Below are 22,985 nucleotides of genomic sequence, written 5' to 3'. Positions count from 1 at the left end.
CTAATTTTTTTTGCCATAGGTTTTGCTGGGGAATGTCTGCAGAAAGGTTACAAGAATTTCTCAAGAAATTTCTGCAACAAAAACGCAGGTAAAAAACGCAGTGTGTGAACATAGCCTTAGGGGTACTTTGCACACTACGACATCGCAGGTGCGATGTCGGTGGGGTCAAATTGAAAGTGATGCACATCCGGCATCGCAGGCGACATCGTAGTGTGTAAAGCCTAGATGATACGATTAACGAGCGCAAAAGCGTCGTAATCGTATCATTGGTGTAGCGTTGGCGTAATCCATAATTACGCTGACGCGACGGTCCGATGTTGTTCCTCGCTCCTGCGGCAGCACACTGCGCTGTGTGTGAAGCCGCAGGAGCGAGGAACATCTCCTACCAGCGTCACCGCAGCTCCCGTAGGATATGCGGAAGGCAGAAGGTGGGCGGGATGTTTACATCCCGCTCATCTCCGCCCCTCCGCTTCTATTGGCCACCTGCCGTGTGACGTCCCAGGACAGGTGAGTCCATGTGAAGCTGCCGTAGCGATAATGTTCGCTACGGCAGCTATCACAAGGATATCGCAGCTGCAACGGGGGCGGGGACTATCGCGCTCAGCATCGCAGCATCGGCTTGCGATGTCGCAGCGTGCAAAGCCCGCCTTAGAGGCAGAAAATAGAAAGGAAAAAATGAAGCAAAAAATGTGGTAATGAAACACGGATATTGGGGAGATCTATTGCTGAGACTCTTATGGGGGTGGTGTCCCCCAATTCTGTATTAATGTCCCCCATTCTGGGTCCCTTCCAGGTATATAAGTTCCCCATCCTGGTATATATGATCCCTATCATGGACCCATCCTGGAATATGTATTCCCTTCCCTGGTGTATATATAGTATGATCCCCATCCTGTGCCCATACTAGTATATATGCCCCTAATCCTGGTATATATGATGCCCAACATGGACCCATCCTGGTATATATAAATATTTACTCCTCCCTACACCCACCATTCAGCATCAGTTTTAGTGCCGAGAGGTGGGCGGGATTATGGGCATGGGGAGCAGTGAATATTAATTTTCTTTAATAGCAGGTACACGTGTTTTCCCCAGGCGCCAGCTGCCTGCTCGGCTACCCTGATCCTGCTTCCTGTGACCTGCTTCACCGCTGCCCCCCACTCACAGCAAAGCCAGACACATCTGGACTATAAGATGCACCTCCCACATTTGGGGGGAAAAGTGCGTCTTATAGTCCAAAAAATATGGTCATTTTCTAAAACAATTTCAAGGGTGGCAACACTTTTGGCCAAGACTATATATAGCTTAGGAGGGCTGATTCTGCTGAAAGAATCCCTTTAAAACATATTCAACCAGAAGGTAGGGTAGTCACTCATGGAAATCAGTCGGTATTTTTCCAGGGCAGTTCCAAAACCAATAGCAATGATCTAATCAGTTGATAATATAAATGCTTGTATTCACATTCAATCCCTTATATGTTTAGAATGGACATTTGCTAACCTTGTGTTTTTGTAGCTTCTTTGATAATTCTCTGAAGTTCTTTCATTTCAGTATCAAGTTCTTCATAATTGACATCCCTAGATTCCACTTTAGGAGCTTGAAAAAGAGACGGATCTGTTCCGAAGTAGGAGCATTGTAAATGACCACTGTCACTTAGGGTGACGATGATTCCTTTCATTTCCCTAGAGAAAAAATAAAGAACTTACTGCGCAGCAGAATCATGCAAGATGTACAGTTATACCATTATACATCATATTAAGGTCATGAAAATATGATTGTAAAAGGGAATTGTCCCTAAGTTTATGGAACACCATCTGAATGCAGCGTGATATAGGGGCAGAGAACCTGATTCCAGCAATGTGTCAGATAGTGGGCTGCTTGTTGAGATATTGATGAAATCACTTATCTACTACAAATCTGCCAGTTATCTGAATGCTGTGCCTATACCACTGATTGACAGCTGTTTGTGTACACTGAGCATATGTAGAAAGCTGCTAAGTAGTGAGTCACCACACAACTGACTACTCCTGACACTCCTGACCCTCTATAACCAACCCCCCAAGTGAGCGGCCCTATTGCCTTCAGGCTACCCATTGGTGTGTCTGGTGGGTGTGGTGCAGAGTGTTTCTAGGAGTCTTGATTGGCTTGTTCTTAGCAACACCAAAGCCAGGGACCCGTAACCAAGGTGGATTGGATACCGTGCGAAAGGGCAGATTTCACAATACCCTGTGACGACCTGATAGGCCAGGGCGTCACATATCCACAGTGTGAATATGCACCTACACATTGAAACTATACCACTAAGTGAGACAACCCATTTCTTCGGTTTTACGTTATATATATAGGGGTGTCCCTCTCCCTTTTTGGGCTGTACATCTTGTTTATACAGCTTTCCACAGGTAAGTGTGAACCGGTCAGGTCTGGGTCCTGCTCTGCCCCCATCTATTTTGAGGCCTGCTGGCACATAAAGTGAACTACAAGCGTTAGTAACCATCTTGATTGGGTACACCTTGTTGCATTGGGATGGCTTTTTTATCTTCTTTTGATCAAAATAGTGTCATCTAAGTACTCTATGTTATTTACTATTGCAATTTATTCACTATAGGATATTTGCTCATTTGTAGTAAGGTTTTTTTTCTGTTAATGGCCACAGTGTAAATGTGGACATACACATACACTGATGAGCAAAAGGGTAACAAAGTTTTGAACTTTTGACTTTCAGGCCCCATATCTCACCATCCACTACATCTTCAAATGTGAGTCTACATTCATTTTATAGACAATCATCTTGGCTACCTCATACATAAATTTGACTTGCAGCTATTTAGCATATGATCCGTTATGTATATTTTTGTCACGTAATGACATTGTTACTGTTTTGCACCTGGTCTTGAAGATTCTTTTTCTTCCTGTATACAACAACAAATCACAACCTGGTCTCCTATTCCCTAAGAGCTCAATGTGTTATTACGTTGATTCCTAAGTGAAAAGTCAATAGTTTGAATCGAGGAGCATCTATAAAGACTTCTTAAAAAAAGAGACACATACTCATTCAGCTCATCTATAGAGGTCTCTCGGCCAAGAAAGTTGCAAACTATTTCATGTGAGTTGAAAGAATACGAAATTAAGTCCATCCATCCATTCAAAAGCCAAGAGGTGGACATCCAGGTCATTGGTGTCAACAAGTTAACTAATCACACGGTCTATCAGTTCTGGTGTGGCAAACACGGCAGTGGAGGTGGCTCGTATGCTTCGTAATAGTGAGATCACAGATGTCCATGCAAGCACTGTGCAAAGCAAGTTACAAATGTCTGGAATGGTGGCCTGAAAAAAGGTGAAGAAGCCTCAATTTCAATGTCATAAGAAGCATTGGCTCGAGATTGAAAAAAAAAAAAATCAGAAAATTAGATAGTTGAAGATTGGAAGTTGGTGATATGGAGTCATGAGACGAATGTCAATAGACAAGGCTCTGATGGGTGCAAATAGGTCTGGAAAAAATATGGGAAAAAGGGGCAAAAACAAATTGAGAAATTGAAGGAACTGTAAAATTTAGTGGAGAAAGCCTGATGATATGGGGTTGTTTTACAGCCAATAGGTGTCAAATACTTTTTTTTCACATTTTTTATTTATCCACAAACTTGAGCTTGGATAACAAACAGTAAAATCAAGTATACAGGTACAACAAAATCAAATAATCTGAAACATATGCCTTAGAATCTGATAGTGAGAATGGGCCCACCACAAGCTCAAGTCTGGAATTAAGTGTTAATAGAACTATAAAGGATATAACCTGTGAAAAAAGGAAAGGTAAGAACAAGAAAAGAAAAACAACACAAACATGCATACCGGGGATAGCCAGGGTGGACGCAGGGGGAATCTAGGGAAAGCCAAGGGAAAAGGGGGGTGGAACTCCGCCCCCTGAGGGCACAAGCACCCAGCACCCAAAATATCCTATCTTCTGGTCATCATAATCCTCTGAATTTTTAAAATCCAGCCACGAAAATCAGGTCCTGTAAAAGAGCTCATATTGATCATAGCTAGAGGACATCATATCCTCCATCAGCATGAGGTCATTGACCCTAGAGGCCCACATGGCCAGCGAGGGGGGAGTGTCAGACTTCAATTTCAAAGGCATCCACGACCTGATGGCCATCACCAAAAATCTTAGCAGAGAATGCTTATAGGTGTTAATTGATGACTCTGACAGCTGCAACAGAAACAGTTCCGGACCCAGCTCCTGAGTCATACCAGCCACATGCTTGATCACTCCCCCCACATCCGACCAAAACCTCTGTAAAGCGAGGCAAGACCAAACGATGTGTACAAAATCCCCCTCTCACTCATGACCTCTCCAGAAAGAGGGATCCGTTCCCGGGAACATCCAAAGCAGTTTGATCAGGACCCTCTACCATCTCGCTAATAATTAAAGTTAGCTTCCTCCAGTCTTCAACTAATTAAAGTGTTATGGGCAATGATCTAGATTTTTCCTATTTGCTCATCTGATCAGCGTGATCCCCAGGTCCCTCTCCCACTTTCATAGATACCCCGGGGAGGAGCATCCCCTGGATTTGCCAGCAGTGTCAGCTGCCACAATCCCGGTCATTGCCCTGGGATTGGCACTTTGCGTCCACCTTGCAGTAGGTGCTAAGTTAAGCCCTTCCCAATAAAGGGTAAGCCCGGGTCCCCCCAGTGGTCCAGTGGTCCACTAATCCCACTTACTGCCTCTACACTAGCTGTGAGCATTACACCCGCATCAAGTGCTTGAAAAACTCATCAGTGATGTGCAGTTCAGAAGAAAGGAACACACATCTCCCGCATGAGTGCACACTAACAGCAGAGTAATGATTTTGATCGAGCGGTGGGGGTTAAGGTTTTGCTTGCAATTAAAAGGGCACAGAGCTATAAAAATATATACATATATATCAATGGTTTACATGCTAATTAAAATATAGGGAGGCCATCATCCAAAAAAGAGAAGATATAAGACTCTTTTTTTCCATCACAAATAAAAATAAATAGATATATGACACAACCTGTGTGAAACAAACCATTGAAAAAAGCTAATACATTAGTTAAACAGCATTGCACAACGTAGGGAAAAAAATGCTCAATTACTGTTTTCTCCATTCACATATGAAAAAGTACTAAAAATCAAGCAATTATTTGTACGTCATAAATAGCTTTTTTTATCAATTGCAACTTTTTTTTAACTATTCCAATATTACTCTCTAATTACGGTAATAAGTTATCTCTTGCTCCCTTTTTCTTTATTTGTAGCCACTGCGCTTTTTAGGATTACATTTCTGTAGGTCAAATTGTCCCTCCAGTGAGGAAGGAGACAAACTCTAGCGCCACCTATTGGAAGTAGCAATCCTAAAAGTGGCTTCTTGAACAAGCCTTTTCATAAAACTTCGGATTTAATGCCAAATCAGAATCCCAATTTGCAGACACGGTGTTTCGGGGTGATTGCCCCTCGTCAGTTCAAAGTATGGGTGTCTGATCAAGCTTATGAGAAGCTATGTGGGGACCACAGGGAAGACTATTCTCCTTACGGAGCCTGACAAACCAGTCTGGCTGCCAGTGAGGGGACGTATAGCTGCAATGCCCCTCTGGGAAACATTTCTGTAGGTGTCACCTTTAGATAATGGCAAAAAAATTACTAATAGTGTAGCTTCGATTACAATTACATAAACCCAAAGAAAATGACTGCAGAAAAAAAGCCAACGAACTTAGAAGCTTTATGGATTGATCTGAAATGGAATCATTTCACATGATGTCATTGTATTGCATTTTAAAAGAACAAAAGATTCCAGGAGTATGCCATAAAATGAATACACTGAACTAATGAGCACCACAATGCAGCCACACTTCTTATTAAATCTAATTTACTAAAAATATATTTCCATTCAGAATAATGGAAAAAACATGACTTTCCACATTTCTATCTTATCTTATATAGCTTAATTTACAGTGAGCCTGAAATCTACTATGGAGTTTCTGCTAAAGCGATTACTACTTTTGGCATACATGTACTGTAATGTCACCTGCAAATCCAATTACCTTCGCAAAAGATTTTTTACAATGGATCATTCAGTTGTATAAAGCAATACAATCCCTTAGTGTGACACGTTTATGGCTTGTGAAAATCCATTAGTCACATGTCGCCTTATGGAGAGATATAAATATATATTTATATATACTAAAAATTTTATAAATACAAGTATACACATATGACGTTTGGCATAACCATTTCTAAAAAACAACACTATTTTATGAGATTTTTTATGGGTAAAGGCTGCAGTAAATATAGGTATGCCAGTCCAGACTGCTATGAAATTGTCAGTTTGGGTCCTTCGACCTCTGGTCAGGTCGCGAGTTGTGCGTGTAACTGTCCATAGTCTATGTTCACACGCAGCTGAAAGCCACAGATCTATCTAGATTTCCGTAACAGTAGCAAAGTAGATTACGGTATATTTCAATAGTCCTCATCAAAGCACTGTAGGAAAAGAAAATGTTCGCTGGTAAATTGATATTGAGTTTGGATTTTAAATCTACAGCATGTGAATTCTTAGAAGATCGGAGATTTAATGCAAATTGTCCCCACTTAATTCAATGGGGAAAAGACAACAAGTTCTAAATGATTGAATATTTTGCTGCACATTGCTTTCATCAAAACTTACACTCACTCAACCTGGCACTTCCGTGGCTCTATTACTTGGTCACCTTCTAGTTTTTGTACAATCCAGATTCCGCCACTAATGTGTCATTCTATCTGACCATTGTAAGTAAACCCCAAGATGCAGCAGCCACATGGGATAAGGATATCATTCCTGGAGACTAGGTTATACAGTGGGACCAGGTAAGATGCCCACAGAAGCACTATGGAGTAGTGTGAGCTTCCATCACTTGTGGACAACACCCATGCACTTCATTTATGTGCAGTGTATGCCGTATTATGTTCTGAGAAACACTCCACCCCATTTTCACTTTTTTTTTTTTTTTTTTTAAATCAGGTAGTATTTTTTGAACATTTTTTTAAACTTTGTACACACATAGTCAACAGTATACAACAACACAAAGACAACTGCATTTTTCAGCGTTATATAGCCAGTGACACATAGTCCCGATGTCAAGTCAAAATGAGGGTAGGAGTAGGGAAGAAGAACCAAAGACATAGCAAGACTCAGTACACAAGGTATCAGACATAAAAATGGACAGTTAAAGATAAGTAACGCCAATGCGGTTTTTTTTAAAGTATTATGATTTGCCAAATAATGAAATAGTTTACTAAATCAGACCCAGCCTGAATCTAGCAAGCTCTCTGGACACCAGACCTGAGTGATCAATCCAAGGTGCCCAAATATTGTCAAACTTAGCAATGTCATTATTCTTGACGTAGATATGTGTTTCCATATTTATTACCCAGTTTATCTTATTCACATATTCCGACATCCCAGGGGGGTTACTCGGATATCCAGTGTTGTGCCAGTAGTTTCCTGGCCATATACAGCATTCGGGCTACAGTTGTTTTACATAATCATCAATGAGCAAATCCTTGACATAACCCATCACACATACCAATGGAGTCAGCTCTATTACAACTGAGTATACCCTCTCTATAGTGCTCATTACCGATTTCCAAAATCGCTCCAAGTTCGGGTAGGACCATATTATGTGACATGAATTTTGCATCTATTACATAAAGAAGATGAGAGAAGCCCTATATCAAATAGCAACTGTGCTGTGCAGTATTTATGAAGCAGATACAGTTGTGATAGTCTGTGTGGCTTGCTCAAGAACAAATCAGGTACCCTGTCCAGGATCTCAATCTACTAGTTATCCTCAATAGGGCTCAGTTCACCCTCCCATTTTGCCTTTGAGTTCACTGTTTGATGCTGTAGTACAAGATATAAGATGTCGGCATACAGAGTAGAAATTAATCCCCTCGATCCACCAATCTGTACAATGCTAAAAGGAATGAGATTTTGGGGAACATCATCGTCAAAGGAAAGTCTTTCAGTTTGAAATGTGTGTCTTAATTGCGAATTTACAAAATTTGTTTTGGAGACCAAATTTGAACTGCAGTTGGGGAAAATCCTTAATATGACTACCCACTAGGATATGAGAGAGCATGTCCATCCCCCTCTGCTTCCAGGTGTGGAAGCCCAATAGACCATTCATGTTAGGAAGCCACGAGGTCTCCCACAATGATGTGTATTGTGAAACCCCATGGTAAATCTTTCCCTTTCTACCATATTTTGTGTATCAAGACCACCATAAGGAGGCCACCATTTTGACTTTCTAATTCTTTAGCTAACTGCATTAAACTTGCATGTCAGTATTCTTCAAACCTTCTCATCTTAATAAATGCTCTTGTTTAGGTGTTAAAATCCATGGTAAGCCAGGACATCCCTATGAAATGGTTGCAGTTTCATCTTTGTTCAATTTTGTTATCATTTTTGCTAAAGTACACTGACAAACAAAGCTTTGCTGATGTTGTTGTAGCCTACAACTGTCTAGCATAAAGAAATGATTCTCTTTCTCAGGTATTGTGGCATTTCTCTTCCAAGTGGTGCCATTGCTGATAGCATGAAATGGGAGGCGGTATTATTTGTTAAAGGGAACCTGTCACATAATTTTCTATATTAAACTGTCCCAAACGTACATTATTAACATGCTATTCTCAATCAAAAGGTTCCAGTGTTTATCTAATAAAAACATTTATCATTAGGTGAAGCCATCTCAGACATTCTCTTTCAGTCATTGGGTTGGCGCTGTATAGTGTTTCAGTAATGGCCCTCTTCAAATTATGCATGCCCATCGCAGTCTGATTGATTTCTGTGGCTGGCCTGACGTAACAACAGTCACCTAGTAAATCCCACACTTACACACTAAACATCAGAGCCACATGCATTCCCACTGGTTTGGGAGTATTTCCCAGCTTCATTTCATCTATGTACATGTGGGTTGCTGTGAGTCAGAGACTATATGAGAATGTGTCCTTGTGTGCGTGAACGCTCCTGTAGTAAAACTGATATAAACATTTTTAAAAATGTAACTGAAACCATCTCACAGAGACATCCAGGCTGACCACAGAGGTTAACACCTAAACAGGAGCATCTTCTAATGAGCAGGGTTGAAGAAAATGGACATTCAAGTTCACTGCAATTAGGTAAAGAAGTTGAAACCCAAACCTGGGTGAGTGTTTACCGGAGCACAAAACTGCCTACAATGCAGAGGATTGTCATCCATGATGGAAGCCTCTCCTAAAGCCCATGTACAAAAAAAAACGCCTACAATTTTCCAGTGACCATACTGAAAATATGTAGATTGCTGGGAGTCTAAACTCTGGAGTGATTAGACCAAGATAAAATGGTTTTGGATTGATGGCTTCAAAACTGTATGGCGTCACAAAGGTGATTAGTACAAAGAAAAATGCATGGTGCCTGAAACATGGTTGTACCAATGGACGTATGTACAGCTGCATGAGTGCTGTTGGTGTCAAGGAGCTATTGATGGGATCATGCATTCATAGATATAATGCTTTATATTGAAAGAGAAAATTCTACCATCACTCTGTGCCCTTGGTAGATGTGCACTTTTCCAACATGACTAATGTAAAACACACATCTAAGACCACTGTTGCATTAATGAAGAACAATAAGGAGAAAGTGATTCAGAATCAAAGTATGTTTCCTGATCTGAACCCAATCGAACACATATGGGAATTATGATGAGACAAGTTCCAAGGTCTAGAAGAAGTCGTTCTTGAAGAATGGAAAAAGATAGATGTTGCAATATGTCCTCAACTCGTTCATTCCATGCCTAGAAAACTGTGTGCTGTCCTTAAAAATTATAAAATTCATAAAAAATATTAGATGTAGTACTTTTTGATGTGGGGTATATTCATGTTTGCAACAACTAATTATATATTTTGCAATGAACGCTCTATTATTAAATTTACTTTTATATTATGTGTCAAAAAACTCTGTGTGTGTGTGTGTGTGTGTGTGTATATATATATATATATATATATATATATATATATATATATATATATATACAGTTAGGTCCAGAAATATTTGGACAGTGACACAATTTTCGCGAGTTGGGCTCTGCATGCCACCACATTGGATTTGAAATGAAACCTCTACAACAGAATTCAAGTGCAGATTGTAACGTTTAATTTGAAGGTTTGAACAGAAATATCTGATAGAAATTGTAGGAATTGTACACATTTCTTTACAAACACTCCACATTTTAGGAGGTCAAAAGTAATTGGACAAATAAACCAAACCCAAACAAAATATTTTTATTTTCAATATTTTGTTGCGAATCCTTTGGAGGCAATCACTGCCTTAAGTCTGGAACCCATGGACATCACCAAACGCTGGGTTTCCTCCTTCTTAATGCTTTGCCAGGCCTTTACAGCCGCAGCCTTCAGGTCTTGCTTGTTTGTGGGTCTTTCCGTCTTAAGTCTGGATTTGAGCAAGTGAAATGCATGCTCAATTGGGTTAAGATCTGGTGATTGACTTGGCCATTGCAGAATGTTCCACTTTTTTGCACTCATGAACTCCTGGGTAGCTTTGGCTGTATGCTTGGGGTCATTGTCCATCTATACTATGAAGCGCCGTCCGATCAACTTTGCGGCATTTGGCTGAATCTGGGCTGAAAGTATATCCCGGTACACTTCAGAATTCATCCGGCTACTCTTGTCTGCTGTTATGTCATCAATAAACACAAGTGACCCAGTGCCATTGAAAGCCATGCATGCCCATGCCATCACGTTGCCTCCACCATGTTTTACAGAGGATGTGGTGTGCCTTGGATCATGTGCCGTTCCCTTTCTTCTCCAAACTTTTTTCTTCCCATCATTCTGGTACAGGTTGATCTTTGTCTCATCTGTCCATAGAATACTTTTCCAGAACTGAGCTGGCTTCATGAGGTGTTTTTCAGCAAATTTAACTCTGGCCTGTCTATTTTTGGAATTGATGAATGGTTTGCATCTAGATGTGAACCCTTTGTATTTACTTTCATGGAGTCTTCTTTTTACTGTTGACTTAGAGACAGATACACCTACTTCACTGAGAGTGTTCTGGACTTCAGTTGATGTTGTGAACGGGTTCTTCTTCACCAAAGAAAGTATGCGGCGATCATCCACCACTGTTGTCATCCGTGGACGCCCAGGCCTTTTTAAGTTCCCAAGCTCACCAGTCAATTCCTTTTTTCTCAGAATGTACCCGACTGTTGATTTTGCTACTCCAAGCATGTCTGCTATCTCTCTGATGGATTTTTTGTTTTTTTTCAGCCTCAGGATGTTCTGCTTCACCTCAATTGAGAGTTCCTTAGACCGCATGTTGTCTGGTCACAGCAACAGCTTCCAAATGCAAAACCACACACCTACTACTTCATTGATTACAGGTTAACGAGGGAGACGCCTTCAGAGTTAATTGCAGCCCTTAGAGTCCCTTGTCCAATTACTTTTGGTCCCTTTAAAAAGAGGAGGCTATGCATTACAGAGCTATGATTCCTAAACCCTTTCTCCGATTTGGATGTGAAAACTCTCATATTGCAGCTGGGAGAGTGCACTTTCAGCCCATATTATATATATATAATTGTATTTCTGAACATGGTTTTGTAAACAGCTAAAATAACAAAACTTGCGTCACTGTCCAAATATTTCTGGACCTAACTGTATATATATATATATATATATATATATATATATATACTAGAAGGTGGCCCAATTCTACGCATCGGGTATTCTAGAATTTACGTACTGTGTAGTTCATGTATGATTTTTGTTATATATATAGATGTTGTTGTGTGTACTTACCAAGTGTTTGTGTAGGGCGCTGTACATGTTCTGGGTGTTGTCTGGGTGTGGCGGGGGGTGAGAGCGGTGTTGTATGTGTGTTGCGTGTGTTGCGTTGTTTGTGGAGCGCTGTGTGTCTGTAGCGTTGTGTGTGTGTGTGTTGCGCGGTTTGTGTGTGTGTGGTGTGTTTTGGGGGAGGTATGTTTTGTGCAATGTGTGTTGAGCGGTATGTGCGTATATTTATGTATGCCACGGTGTTTGTGTGTTGAGTGTTGTGTGTGTGCAGCGTTGTCTGTGTAGGGCGGTGTTTGTGGTTCCCAGTGTGTGTGTGTGTGTTGTGCAGTGCGCGTGTGTGTGTGTGTGTTGGGGGGAGGTGTGCACCTCCCATCGTGCTCCATCACCCCATGCTGCGCACCCCCCATCGTGCTCCATCCCCCATGCTGCGCACTCCCCATCGTGCTCCATCCGCCATGCTGCGCACTCCCAAACGTGCTCCATCCGCCATGCTGCGCACTCCCAAACGTGCTCCATCCGCCATGCTGCGCACTCCCAAACGTGCTCCATCCGCCATGCTGCGCACTCCCCAACGTGCTCCATCCGCCATACTGCGCACTCCCAAACGTAGTCCATCCGCCATACTGCGCACTCCCAAACGTGCTCCATCCCCCATGCTGCGCACTCCCAAACGTGGTCCATCCGCCATGCTGCACACTCCCCATTGTGCTCCATCCCCCATGCTGCGCACCCCCCATCGTGCTCCATCCCCCATGCTGCACCAGCATCAGCCTCTCTGCCCGCAGCATCAGCCTCTCTGCCCGCAGCATCAGCCTCTCTGCCCGCAGCATCAGCCTATCTCCTCCCAGCATCAGCCTCTCTCCTCCCAGCATCAGCCTCTCTCCTCCCAGCATCAGCCTTTCTCCTCCCAGCATCAGCCTCTCTCCTCCCAGCATCAGCCTTTTCTGTCCCTAGCATCAGCCTCTCTCCTCCCAGCCTACCCCAGCCTCAGCCTCCCCCAGCATCAGCCTCTGTTCTCTCAGCCTCCCCCTCCCAGCCTTCCCCAGGATCAGCCTCTCTCTTCCCAGCATCAGCCTCTCTCCTCCCAGCATCAGCCTCTCTCCTCCCAGCATCAGCCTTTTCTGTCCCCAGCATCAGCCTCTCTCCTCCCAGCCTACCCCAGCCTCAGCCTTCCCCAGCATCAGCCTCTCTTCTCTCAGCCTCCCCCTCCCAGCCTTCCCCAGCATCAGCCTCTCTTCTCTCAGCCTCCCCCTCCCAGCCTTCCCCAGGATCAGCCTCTCTCCTACCAGCCTCCTCCAGCACGCCATGCTCCTCTGCCGACACTCACAGATCCGATCGCATACACACACACACACCCGATCGCATACACTCACACACACCCGATCGCATACACTCACGCACACACACATTGACGATATTGCACATACGCGCTCACACTCACAACATCCGGAGATACCACATGCTTCTGGCCATGTGATCCTCCGGCAGGTCCTGGAAGGTCACTCCACAGTATCGCCGCCGAGAAGCAAGCGATATCCCAGGATGTTGTGAGTGTGTGGATCCGATGTGATGTGTGTGTGAGGTGTGTGAGAGTGAGTGTGATCTGATGTGTGTGTGTGATCTGATGTGTGTGTGTGTTGTTATGTGTGTGCGTGTGTATGTTCCGCCGCTGCAGGACCTTGATGCGCTGGTAACTATGTTACCATGGTTACCAGCGTATCCCGTCCCCCGCTCGCCCGGGAGCCCACAGCAGCATACGGCGGCAACCCCAGCAATGCGAGGGTATGTGTCGGCTGGGTTGGCGGCGTACGCTGATGTGGGCTCCCGGGGGTACAGTACTCACCTGAGAGTCGTGGCTCCGTGTCGGTCGGTTCGGGGAATGCGTGCGGGGGCGGGGCCAGAGTGAGCGTGCATTGCGTGAGGGGGGCCGGGCGTGGGCGAGTTGCCAATGCCTGCAGGGTGCCGGGGCGAGAGGCCAATCCGTGTGGGGGGCGGAGCCTAGGCGAGCGGCCGGCCAATCCGTGTGGGGGCGGAGCCTGGGCGAGCAACCAATCAGCTTTGTGTCACCGTAAGGACACAATTTTGGAGCAAGACAGACAGACAGACAGACAGAAAGACAGACAGACAGACAGACAGACAGAATAAGGCAATTATATATATGGATATATATACACACACACACATATAGATATATATATATATATATATATATATATATATTTGTTTGTTATTTTACATGCGAGAGAGAAATTTGACAGCACAATTTGCATAATGTGAGAGGGTAGACAGGATGAGCGTAGAGAACTATATCACAAACTTTCAGACTCATTTCGTGTGCCAAGAGGTTAAATAAAACAGAAGGTGAGACTTTTCAGTGATAAGTACACATATCATGCCCCTTGAAAAACTATCCACACACTAAACAAGGATTGGGGCCTAATGATACACAGCAAGTGCATCATTTTCTTCAATATTCCTTGCCCAACGCCACTCTCTGGTCCATGACTGACAATCTGCTCTTCACACACCTATTGTACCATAACACAAAGCTGTCAATCAAGGAGGAAAGGGTGGTAATGGGTGCAAATTATAAATTACAAATTATAAAGAAGAGTGATGCATTTGCTCTGCATCAGTTTGCACCCACTCCACTTGCAGCCTCATTAGCGGAACATTTCAGTGCACGAGCAGTACTTTTGGACCACACAGATATCCAGCATCTAATCTCATACAATGGAAGTAGGCGACAAATAATGGCAAGTATATGTGTATTTTACAGGTAGACATCCTATGCCTATAAGAGATATCATTCTTACTTGTGTAGTGAAGCAGAGTGTTTTCAGTGACAATTACCAATTAAAGACTGTCACCATGAAAATGCAATCCAATCTGCAGGCATCATGTTAAATAGCAGGAGAATCTGAGTAGATTGCTACAGTATATCACAAAAGTGAGTACACCACTCACATTTTTGTAAAGATTTGATTATATTTTTTCATGGGACATTACTGAAGATATGACACTTTCACACAATGTAAAATAGCCAGTGTACAGCTTGTGTAACGGTGTATATTTGGTGTGCCCTCTAAATAACTCAACTCACTGCCAATAATGTCTAAACCGTTGGCAACAAAAGTGAGTGCACCCCTAGTGAATATGGCCAAATTGTGCCCCAATTGTCAATATTTTGTGTGGCCACCATTATTTTCAAGCACTGCCTTAACTCTCTTAGTCGTGGAGTTCACTAGAGCTTCACAGGAGCCGCTGGATCCTCTTCCACTCCTCCATGACGACTTCCCGGACTTGATGAATGTTAGAGACCTTGCACTCCTCGACCTTCTGTTTGAGGATGCCACATAGATGGTCAATAGAGTTTAGGTCTGGAGACATGCTTGGCCAGTCCAGCACCTTTACCCTCAGTTTATTTAGCAATGCAGTGGTCATCTTGGAGATGTGTTTGGCGTCACTATCATGTTAAAATATTGCCCTGTGGTCCAGTTTCCAAAGGGGATCATGCTCTACTTCAGTATGTCACAGTATATGTTGGTATTCATGATTCCCTCAATAAACTGTAGCTCCCCACAGCCAGCAGCACTCAAGCACCCCAAACCATGACCCTCCCACCACCGTGCTTGACTGTAAGCAAGAAACACTTTTCTTTGTACTCTTCACCTTTTTGCAGCCACACATGCTTGAAACCATCTGAACCAAATAAGTTTATTTTGGTCTCATCAGACCATAGAACATGGTTCCAGTAATCTATGTCCTTAGTCTCCTTGTCTTCAGAAAACTGTTTGTGGGCCTTCTTGTGCATTATCTTTAGAAGAGGCTTCCTTCTGGGATGACATCCATGCAGACCAATTTGATGCAGAGTGTGATGACTGGTTTGAGCACTGACAGGCTAACTCCCCACCGCTTTAACCGCTGCAACAATGCTGGCAGCACTCTGTTTTGAAAAGATAAACTCAGGATATGTCACTGAGCACATACACTCAATTTTTTTAATCAACTATGGTGAGGCCTGTTCTGAGTGGAATCTTTCTTGTTTAATCCCTTTTTGGTCTTCGCTACATAGCTGCAGCTCAGTTTCAGGGTGTTGGCATGCTTCTTATAGCCTAGGCCATCTTTATGTAGAGCAACAATTCTTTTTTCAGATCCTGAGAGATTTCTTAACTATAAGGAGGAATGCTGAACTTGCAGTGATCAGTATAAGTGTGAGTGATAACACCAAATTTACCATTCACACCTGAGCTCTGGTAACACTAATGAGTCACGTGACATTAGGGTGGGAAAATGGCTAATTGGGCATAATTTGGCCATTTTCATTCAGAAGTGTACTTACATTTTGCCAGCATTAATGGCTGTGTGTTAAGTTATTTAAAGGGCACAACAAATTTATATTGTTATACAAGCTGTACACTGACTACTGTACATTGTATTAAGGTATCAAATCTTCATTGTTGTCCCATGAAAAGATATAAAATTTGTACAAAAATGTGAGGGGTGTCCTCACTTATCTGATATACTTTATATAGTTTTGTGACAAAAGGTTCAGTATAACCTGTATTTTAATCATTTTAATCTCTGCTTTGTCTGTGATTTTCAGTCCAGTGGGCGGACTTTTTAGTGACTGACAATTACTTTTGTATGCACACTTATAGAGAGCTGTCAGTCACTGATAGGACCGCCCACTGGACGAAAAATCCCACAAAGAGCAAAGGTTTAAATGATGAAAACATGGGTTATACCTACCTTTTTGTCACAAAACAATACAGCAATCTACTCGGCTCCCCTTGCTCTATAACATCGTGTCTACAGACTAAACTGCATTTTCATGGTGACAGGTTCCCTTTAAAACAAACAAAGTTCTTTCATTGGCATCAATTGCCATCAGTGCAAGAAAGTAAACCCAAGCTCTATATACAGATTAGTGAGTAGCGAAGAAATGGCACAAAAGCTTGTAAAGTGCTATCTGATGACCGTACACTTATCCTTGTAGGTGTTAGCAGTTCATATTGCACGGGTTATAGGTTGGCTCAGGTTCTTTCAGTATTGTTATTCAAGCAGAAGAGAATCCCAGAGAGTTGCGTTACAGATTATCACTAGAAGGTTGCACTCTCAAAGGTTGGAAGGTTCACTTGCTGTGAAAGAAGAGAAAGTAGAAATGTAGCTTGTAACACGAAAACGCTGAAAAGAGATAAGAGCTCAAACCTCACATGCAGAGTACAATAAAAGGATCTAAAGCACATCCCTACTGTTGTTTGCTCAGGACAAATTTATAATGACTACAATACTGCTACTAATGGCCTTAGCATATACCGGAATCGCGTAGCAGCACAATATACTGTAGCGTGGCATTTGTTGTGATAGAACAAATAAGTTAAAGGGAATAGCTGATATGTTCTGCCTGTAGTTAGGGCAGATTATATCAGACCAGAGACTGTATGATATCAGCCACACACTTTTGACTTTGAAACACTACGGTGTTTTAGAGAAAAAACTGGCAACCCAATCACATCACCAGTCCCCGACACATTCTGCCCTTGAGTGACTGGCTCCTCCCTGCGTGTGTGGGCAGAGACCTGTGAGTCATTGACAGCAGTGGGTAAAAGCTGCAGACTAGTTTCCAGTGCAGTTTTGTCTCCAGCAGCTTTTAAAATAGATTTTCTCTGAAACGCCGTTGTCATGGCATAGCACAGCATGTATCAGTCATTAGCTTCCATTTAAATGTGAGGGAAAAAAAGCACTAAGAGCTAATAGAGTGTTATTAAAACTTTACAATTTAATTGAAACATATGTAAAAAGTATTAATACGCATACAATTTGTGTAATAGTTTAATGAGAAGGAAAAATATGAAGGAGGATCAGCCAAAGGCAGTGACACACATGGGGAAGACAGAAATTGTATTACGCTCAAATACAACAATTGACAATGATGAAAATTCATGGAAATATTTTGGGCCAACCACTACCAGCCCATCAATTGATACCTAATATCATACACATGGCAGCAAAAAAGCAAAGGTAAAGTGCACAGTGTATTGCTTACCCATGGTGTATGAAACAATGATGTCCTCCACACTGCGCCGACGCGTGTTTCGCTTTGTTGCTTTCTCAAGGGAAGGTGCCCATGATATTGGATCTCAATTGATGGGCTGCCAATGGTTGGTCCAAAACCATTTCCATACATTTTCTTTATTTGTATTATTGTCTATTGTTGTACTTGAGCTTCATGCAATTCATGTCTCCCCCACGTGTGTCACTGCCTTTGGCTGGTCCTCCTTCATGCTTTTTCCTCCTCATTAGACCATCACATAAATGTTATGCGTACTAATACTGTTTTAATATGTTTCAATAAAAATGTAATGTTTTAATAACAATCTATAAGCTCTTGGTGGTTTTTGGCTGCTCCATTATTGCTTTTTCCTTTCCTCTCAGTTTATTAGAGTACTCCACCCTTTTTCTTACTTTGCGGTAGAAGTGTTACTTTTATTCATGTACCTGATCTGGATACATATTATTTTCTTTATGAATATTTTGTTGGTCCCTTTAAATTTGAGCAGTCTCAGACTGACAGCTCACTTAAACTGTGTTCTGCAGCTACATCTGAATAGCAGTTATGGATAGCACACGTATGCTGAGCAATATAACTCATACTGCTTGGAGGACCCAACAAAGAATGTGGAGGACAAAGCGTTAGTGTCACTGAGGATGATATTGCTACTAGTAATGTGTGGGCACTAATGTGGTAGTCAGATGTATGCACCATAGCAGATGGCAGGTTATTTTTTAAGTATCGCAAAGATATGTCTTTTGTTACGTTCTAAAAAAAACTCATGCTACTTAACAGTTACTTTTTTTTTGACAGATGACCAACTTGAAGAGACAGAGGGCACAACCCATGTAGGACTAGTCAGGACATAAAAAGATAAGGTTATGCTAATCTGTAATGGTTGTGCTAGGAGCACAAAGTCCCCAAATGTATTCATCAATACAGAAGGTGCAGGCAGTTGTCCAATACTAGCTTCATAGTGGTCCGGGATCCAAAAGATAAAATGTGATGGGAAAAGAAAAAGGACTCTTGCCAGTACTGCTCAGGAAATGATGATGGAGATGTTTTACTTCTATTTCCAAAGGTTTATTATGTGTAATTTAGCAACGTCTTTTGGAGCTTTACCAATCCCATCCTCTAGTTTAAAGACGAAGCTACAGTAAATATTTGTTATCTTGAACTGGACACATAATTGTTGCCAAAGAGTGGAATTTTTTTATTTTTTTTTAAGTCCAACTGGGTGTTTATCAGATAGTTTTCACTAGGTACATGTACTTCAAAGCTGAACTCAGCTGTACCGCCCCTCTCCCCACACTGACTCATACAGAAGGCTAGACCAAGAGATCAGAGCTGTATCATTATATGCACATAGACTGTCCCTATAAAACTTAAATACTTTATTAAATTACTTAAAACCACACCGTGATTACTAAAAGTGCACAGGATAGATTGCTAGCCCTCAATAGCTGCACCTATCTGTGCACTGCTTAACAGCGGGGGTTGGCACCCTGAAAATGCGATATGGCGCCTCCACTCCACGACTTTCCCTGCTGCCCCTGCCAGAAAAAAGTGCAGTGCCTAAGATAAGTGCAACAAACAAATTGGTGTGGCGGGTGGACAGTAGGGAGGAAAAATAAAAAACGTATCTCATTGATGTGAATAAAATGGTAATTTGCATGTATATTGTTATTCCCTAGCTGTTATCACATATATGAGTCCTGTATCATTACATCTCACACTGAGTAATCTGCTCTAACCTTTGATGGGAGTCTGTTCTTCTCTCCTTTGAGTGTTCCTCCCCACTTATGATTGGTCAGCACTGTAGAAAAGTACACGCCCTCAGTGAAAACTATCTGGCATCACCCACCAGTTAACTCATTAAGTGACAAATACTTTGATTGTGAATATCTCCACAAAGAAGAGGCAAAATTAAAATGAGGAAATTTAAAAAGAAAAAAAAAGGTTATTCCACTCTGCACCACTTTTACATTGTGAGTCCAGTTCAACATGAAAAATGTGATGAAACGTTCCGATTTAACACAATCAAGTCATACAAACAATAAATAGTGCTTAGAAGGTGGAGACATCAAGAATACACAACGGAACCAATTATGTACATGATCATTTCCTGAACAGAGCTTATTTTTCAGTTTTCAATTTTAAAATATTTTAATGCACATTTCACTGAAAACCTCGATTAAAAGTGCAGTATCACCACTAAAACCAACTGAAACATAAAGTCTTTGGAAACTTGAACATATAGCAGTGGACACTGGAAAAGATGTGGTTAAAAAGTAAAATGCACATTGAATTGGTCAATACTATTCACAACTAGAGCACATAAATAGATATCTTTATAGTGGACATGGATGTAAAAATACTAAGAAAATACAATGCTTCAATTAATATAGAATGTTTTATTTAATTGTTCCATACTAAACCTAATATTGTTCCACAGAATCATTTCCAGACAAACTTTATCTGAAAAAGGAATTTGCAGAGGATGTCATGAAGTGAGAAAAGTTGGCAATGACTGAAAATCCACAGCAAAGTTCTCAGCCGGAACACAAACCTAATTTAACGGCTGTTGACAGACTAACTCTTTAACGTCAAATAATACCACCATAAAAAGTTTACTGAAGGACACAGAAAAAGGGATAAGTGATCCGTGAACACAAAGTGTATAAAATACTCCAGAAAATAGGTTGCCTTTGGAGGGTGATGAGATTTAGGCAACGCTAGAGAGGAACTTGGGAGCCATTAAAGTGCACTTCACTCATCTGAATAAACCCATTGTGGAAAACAAGAAATATTATGCTTCTGTATGTTATATGAGATGTAGAGAAAGTGACTGTCAATGTAGAGGTTTATCACCCAAAACCTATTCAAACACCCATTTCTGAAAGAAATATATTTCTTCAAAGATTAATGTGAAAATGAAATACAGTCGGTCTATGCTTATAGCACCTATGGGGCATGCTTTTTACTACTCGGTTACAATACAGCTATATGGATAATAACATTTACTATGAATTATGCTAGATACACAGTATTTAACAAAAAAAACATACAAATACACCCCATATAGGGTATAGATGATCACATCTCATGTTTGTAAAACAAAGAAATGTAAATAAATATTCTATTGCATTACTCCTTTATTCATTTGAATTTTCCTAACACATTCTTCAGCTCCTGCCAGCAGCGGATCTTGATGAATTTGTGCCCAAATACATTCAGAATGGAGCATTCCTCAGACACCATAAATAACCTCATTAATAATTAAATTAAATAATAATGAGTAAAGGTTGAACTAGATGGACATAGCTCTTTTTTCAACCTATGTAACTATTGTGAGACTGTGACCGGGGTTATCTATGACGGCCGGTATGTCTCGCCCCGGTTGTGCTCACTCCATGATAGAAAGTAAATCCACTCTAGGGTTAATACTGTTTCCCTACAGGCTGAAGGAAGGGTTAAATGGAAACAGGAACGAGGGCAGGTGTGCCGGGTGTGAGGGAGTGAACAGAACTCCCTGAGTCCTCTGCTGGAGAGGCACATGTATATTGCTGTGGACTTTTGTTTGGACATTAAACCGTGTGCTGTGAACCTTAATGCCTGGATCCCGTGTCTTCTGCTGCGCAGCCGACCGTGCTACCTCACATATGGTGGAGAATCGGCGGGCATGACAGCCGGTGAGGTGAAGCTTCCATCCCTGGTGACCCAGTAGCACATGTCCTGGATTCGAGCGGCTATACTACAGCCCAAACCCGGTGACGCCATGGAGGACATACTAAAGCAGCTGGTTCAGGCTAATGCACAGCAACAACAGGCTAATGCACAGCTACAAGAGGCTAATGCACAGCAGCAACAGACCAATGCACACCTGCTCCGGGCGTTGGAACGTCAGCAGCAATCCTTGCAAGGGCAGGACAAAAGGCACCAAGAACAGCTGGTTCAGGCCAATGCACGTCAGCAGCAAGCCTTGCAATTGCAGGAACAAAGACATCAAGAACAGATGGTTCTCCTGGCCAAGTCGATCCGTGCCGGACCGGCAGCAACAACCCCGGGACCGGGTGACGACGGCAGCGTCCGGAAAGCGGTGAGACAAGCGTTGCAAAAGATGACCCCGGGGGATGATGTGGAAGCGTTCCTGGCGGTGTTTGAGCGGGTGGCCGAGCGGGAAAAGCTGCCGACCCCCCAGTGGGCTGAGGTATTGTCGCCCTATCTGACGGGGGAACCCCAAAAAGCGTACCTGGACCTCTGTACCGAGGACGCCATTGACTATGTGACCCTGAAAGCCGAAATACTGGCTCGGTTGGGGGTGAATACCTATGTACGGGCTCAGCGGGTAAATCAGTGGTTCTATGAGAAAGCCAAACCCGTACGCTCCCAGGCCTATGACTTGTTGCATCTTGTAAAAAAGTGGTTGCAGCCTGACACTCTGAGCCCGGCGCAAATGGTGGAAAGGGTAGTAGTGGATCGTTTTGTGCGCACTTTACCTGTCACCGTTCAACGGTGGGTAGGACAGGGTGACCCGAGTACCCTGGACCAATTAGTGTCCCTGGTAGAGCGGCATGTGGCTACGCAGGACTTGATACGGGACACTGAGACTTTGCGTACCGCCCGTCGGTCCGGCCCCTCCAAGCCTAGGGCCAAGGACCCACCGCTGACAACGGTGCAGGAGTCCCCTACCGTCCCGTCTGAGGCCGCGGCCGCCATTCCTGAGGTCCGGAAGGTTCTGTACCCTAAACGACAACCCGTCAAGGGGGTTTCCGTCCCCATTAGGTGTTGGCGGTGCCAGTGGGTGGGACATATGGAAGCCCAGTGTCCACTCACCACGGAGCCCATGGATTGTGGGGTTACCCGGCGGGGTTCAATGTATGCTCAGGTGGTGTGTACCGCTGACCTGGTCTCCCCAGAGACGGAGCCCCACTTGTGCCAAATACAGGTGAATGGATGTCCGGTTACAGGATTGTTGGATTCCGGAAGCTTAGTGACCCTTGTGCGATCCACCTTGAGGGCTAAAGTAAAGGCCACAGGACGTACCGTGGGGGTGGTTTGCATACATGGGGACCGCTGAGACTATCCCACAGGGATTGT

At 42.8% G+C, this 22,985-nt stretch overlaps 1 protein-coding gene across 4 annotated transcripts in view; it reads right to left on the bottom strand.

Moving 5' to 3' along the window:
* BBS9 (Bardet-Biedl syndrome 9) overlaps positions 1 to 22,985 on the bottom strand; it is a 704,556-nt gene that overhangs the window by 390,532 nt on the left and 291,039 nt on the right. For all 4 annotated transcript variants that reach the window (XM_075315101.1, XM_075315104.1, XM_075315105.1 and 1 more), the window contains one exon: positions 1,501 to 1,682. In XM_075315101.1, the coding sequence (XP_075171216.1) occupies positions 1,501 to 1,682 (182 nt within the window). The remainder of the gene's footprint in view (positions 1 to 1,500; positions 1,683 to 22,985) is intronic.

Source organism: Anomaloglossus baeobatrachus, chromosome 6 (genome assembly GCF_048569485.1).
Source record: "Anomaloglossus baeobatrachus isolate aAnoBae1 chromosome 6, aAnoBae1.hap1, whole genome shotgun sequence".
Lineage (NCBI taxonomy): Eukaryota > Metazoa > Chordata > Amphibia > Anura > Aromobatidae > Anomaloglossus > Anomaloglossus baeobatrachus.
This window is presented reverse-complemented; position numbering and strand designations above follow the sequence as displayed.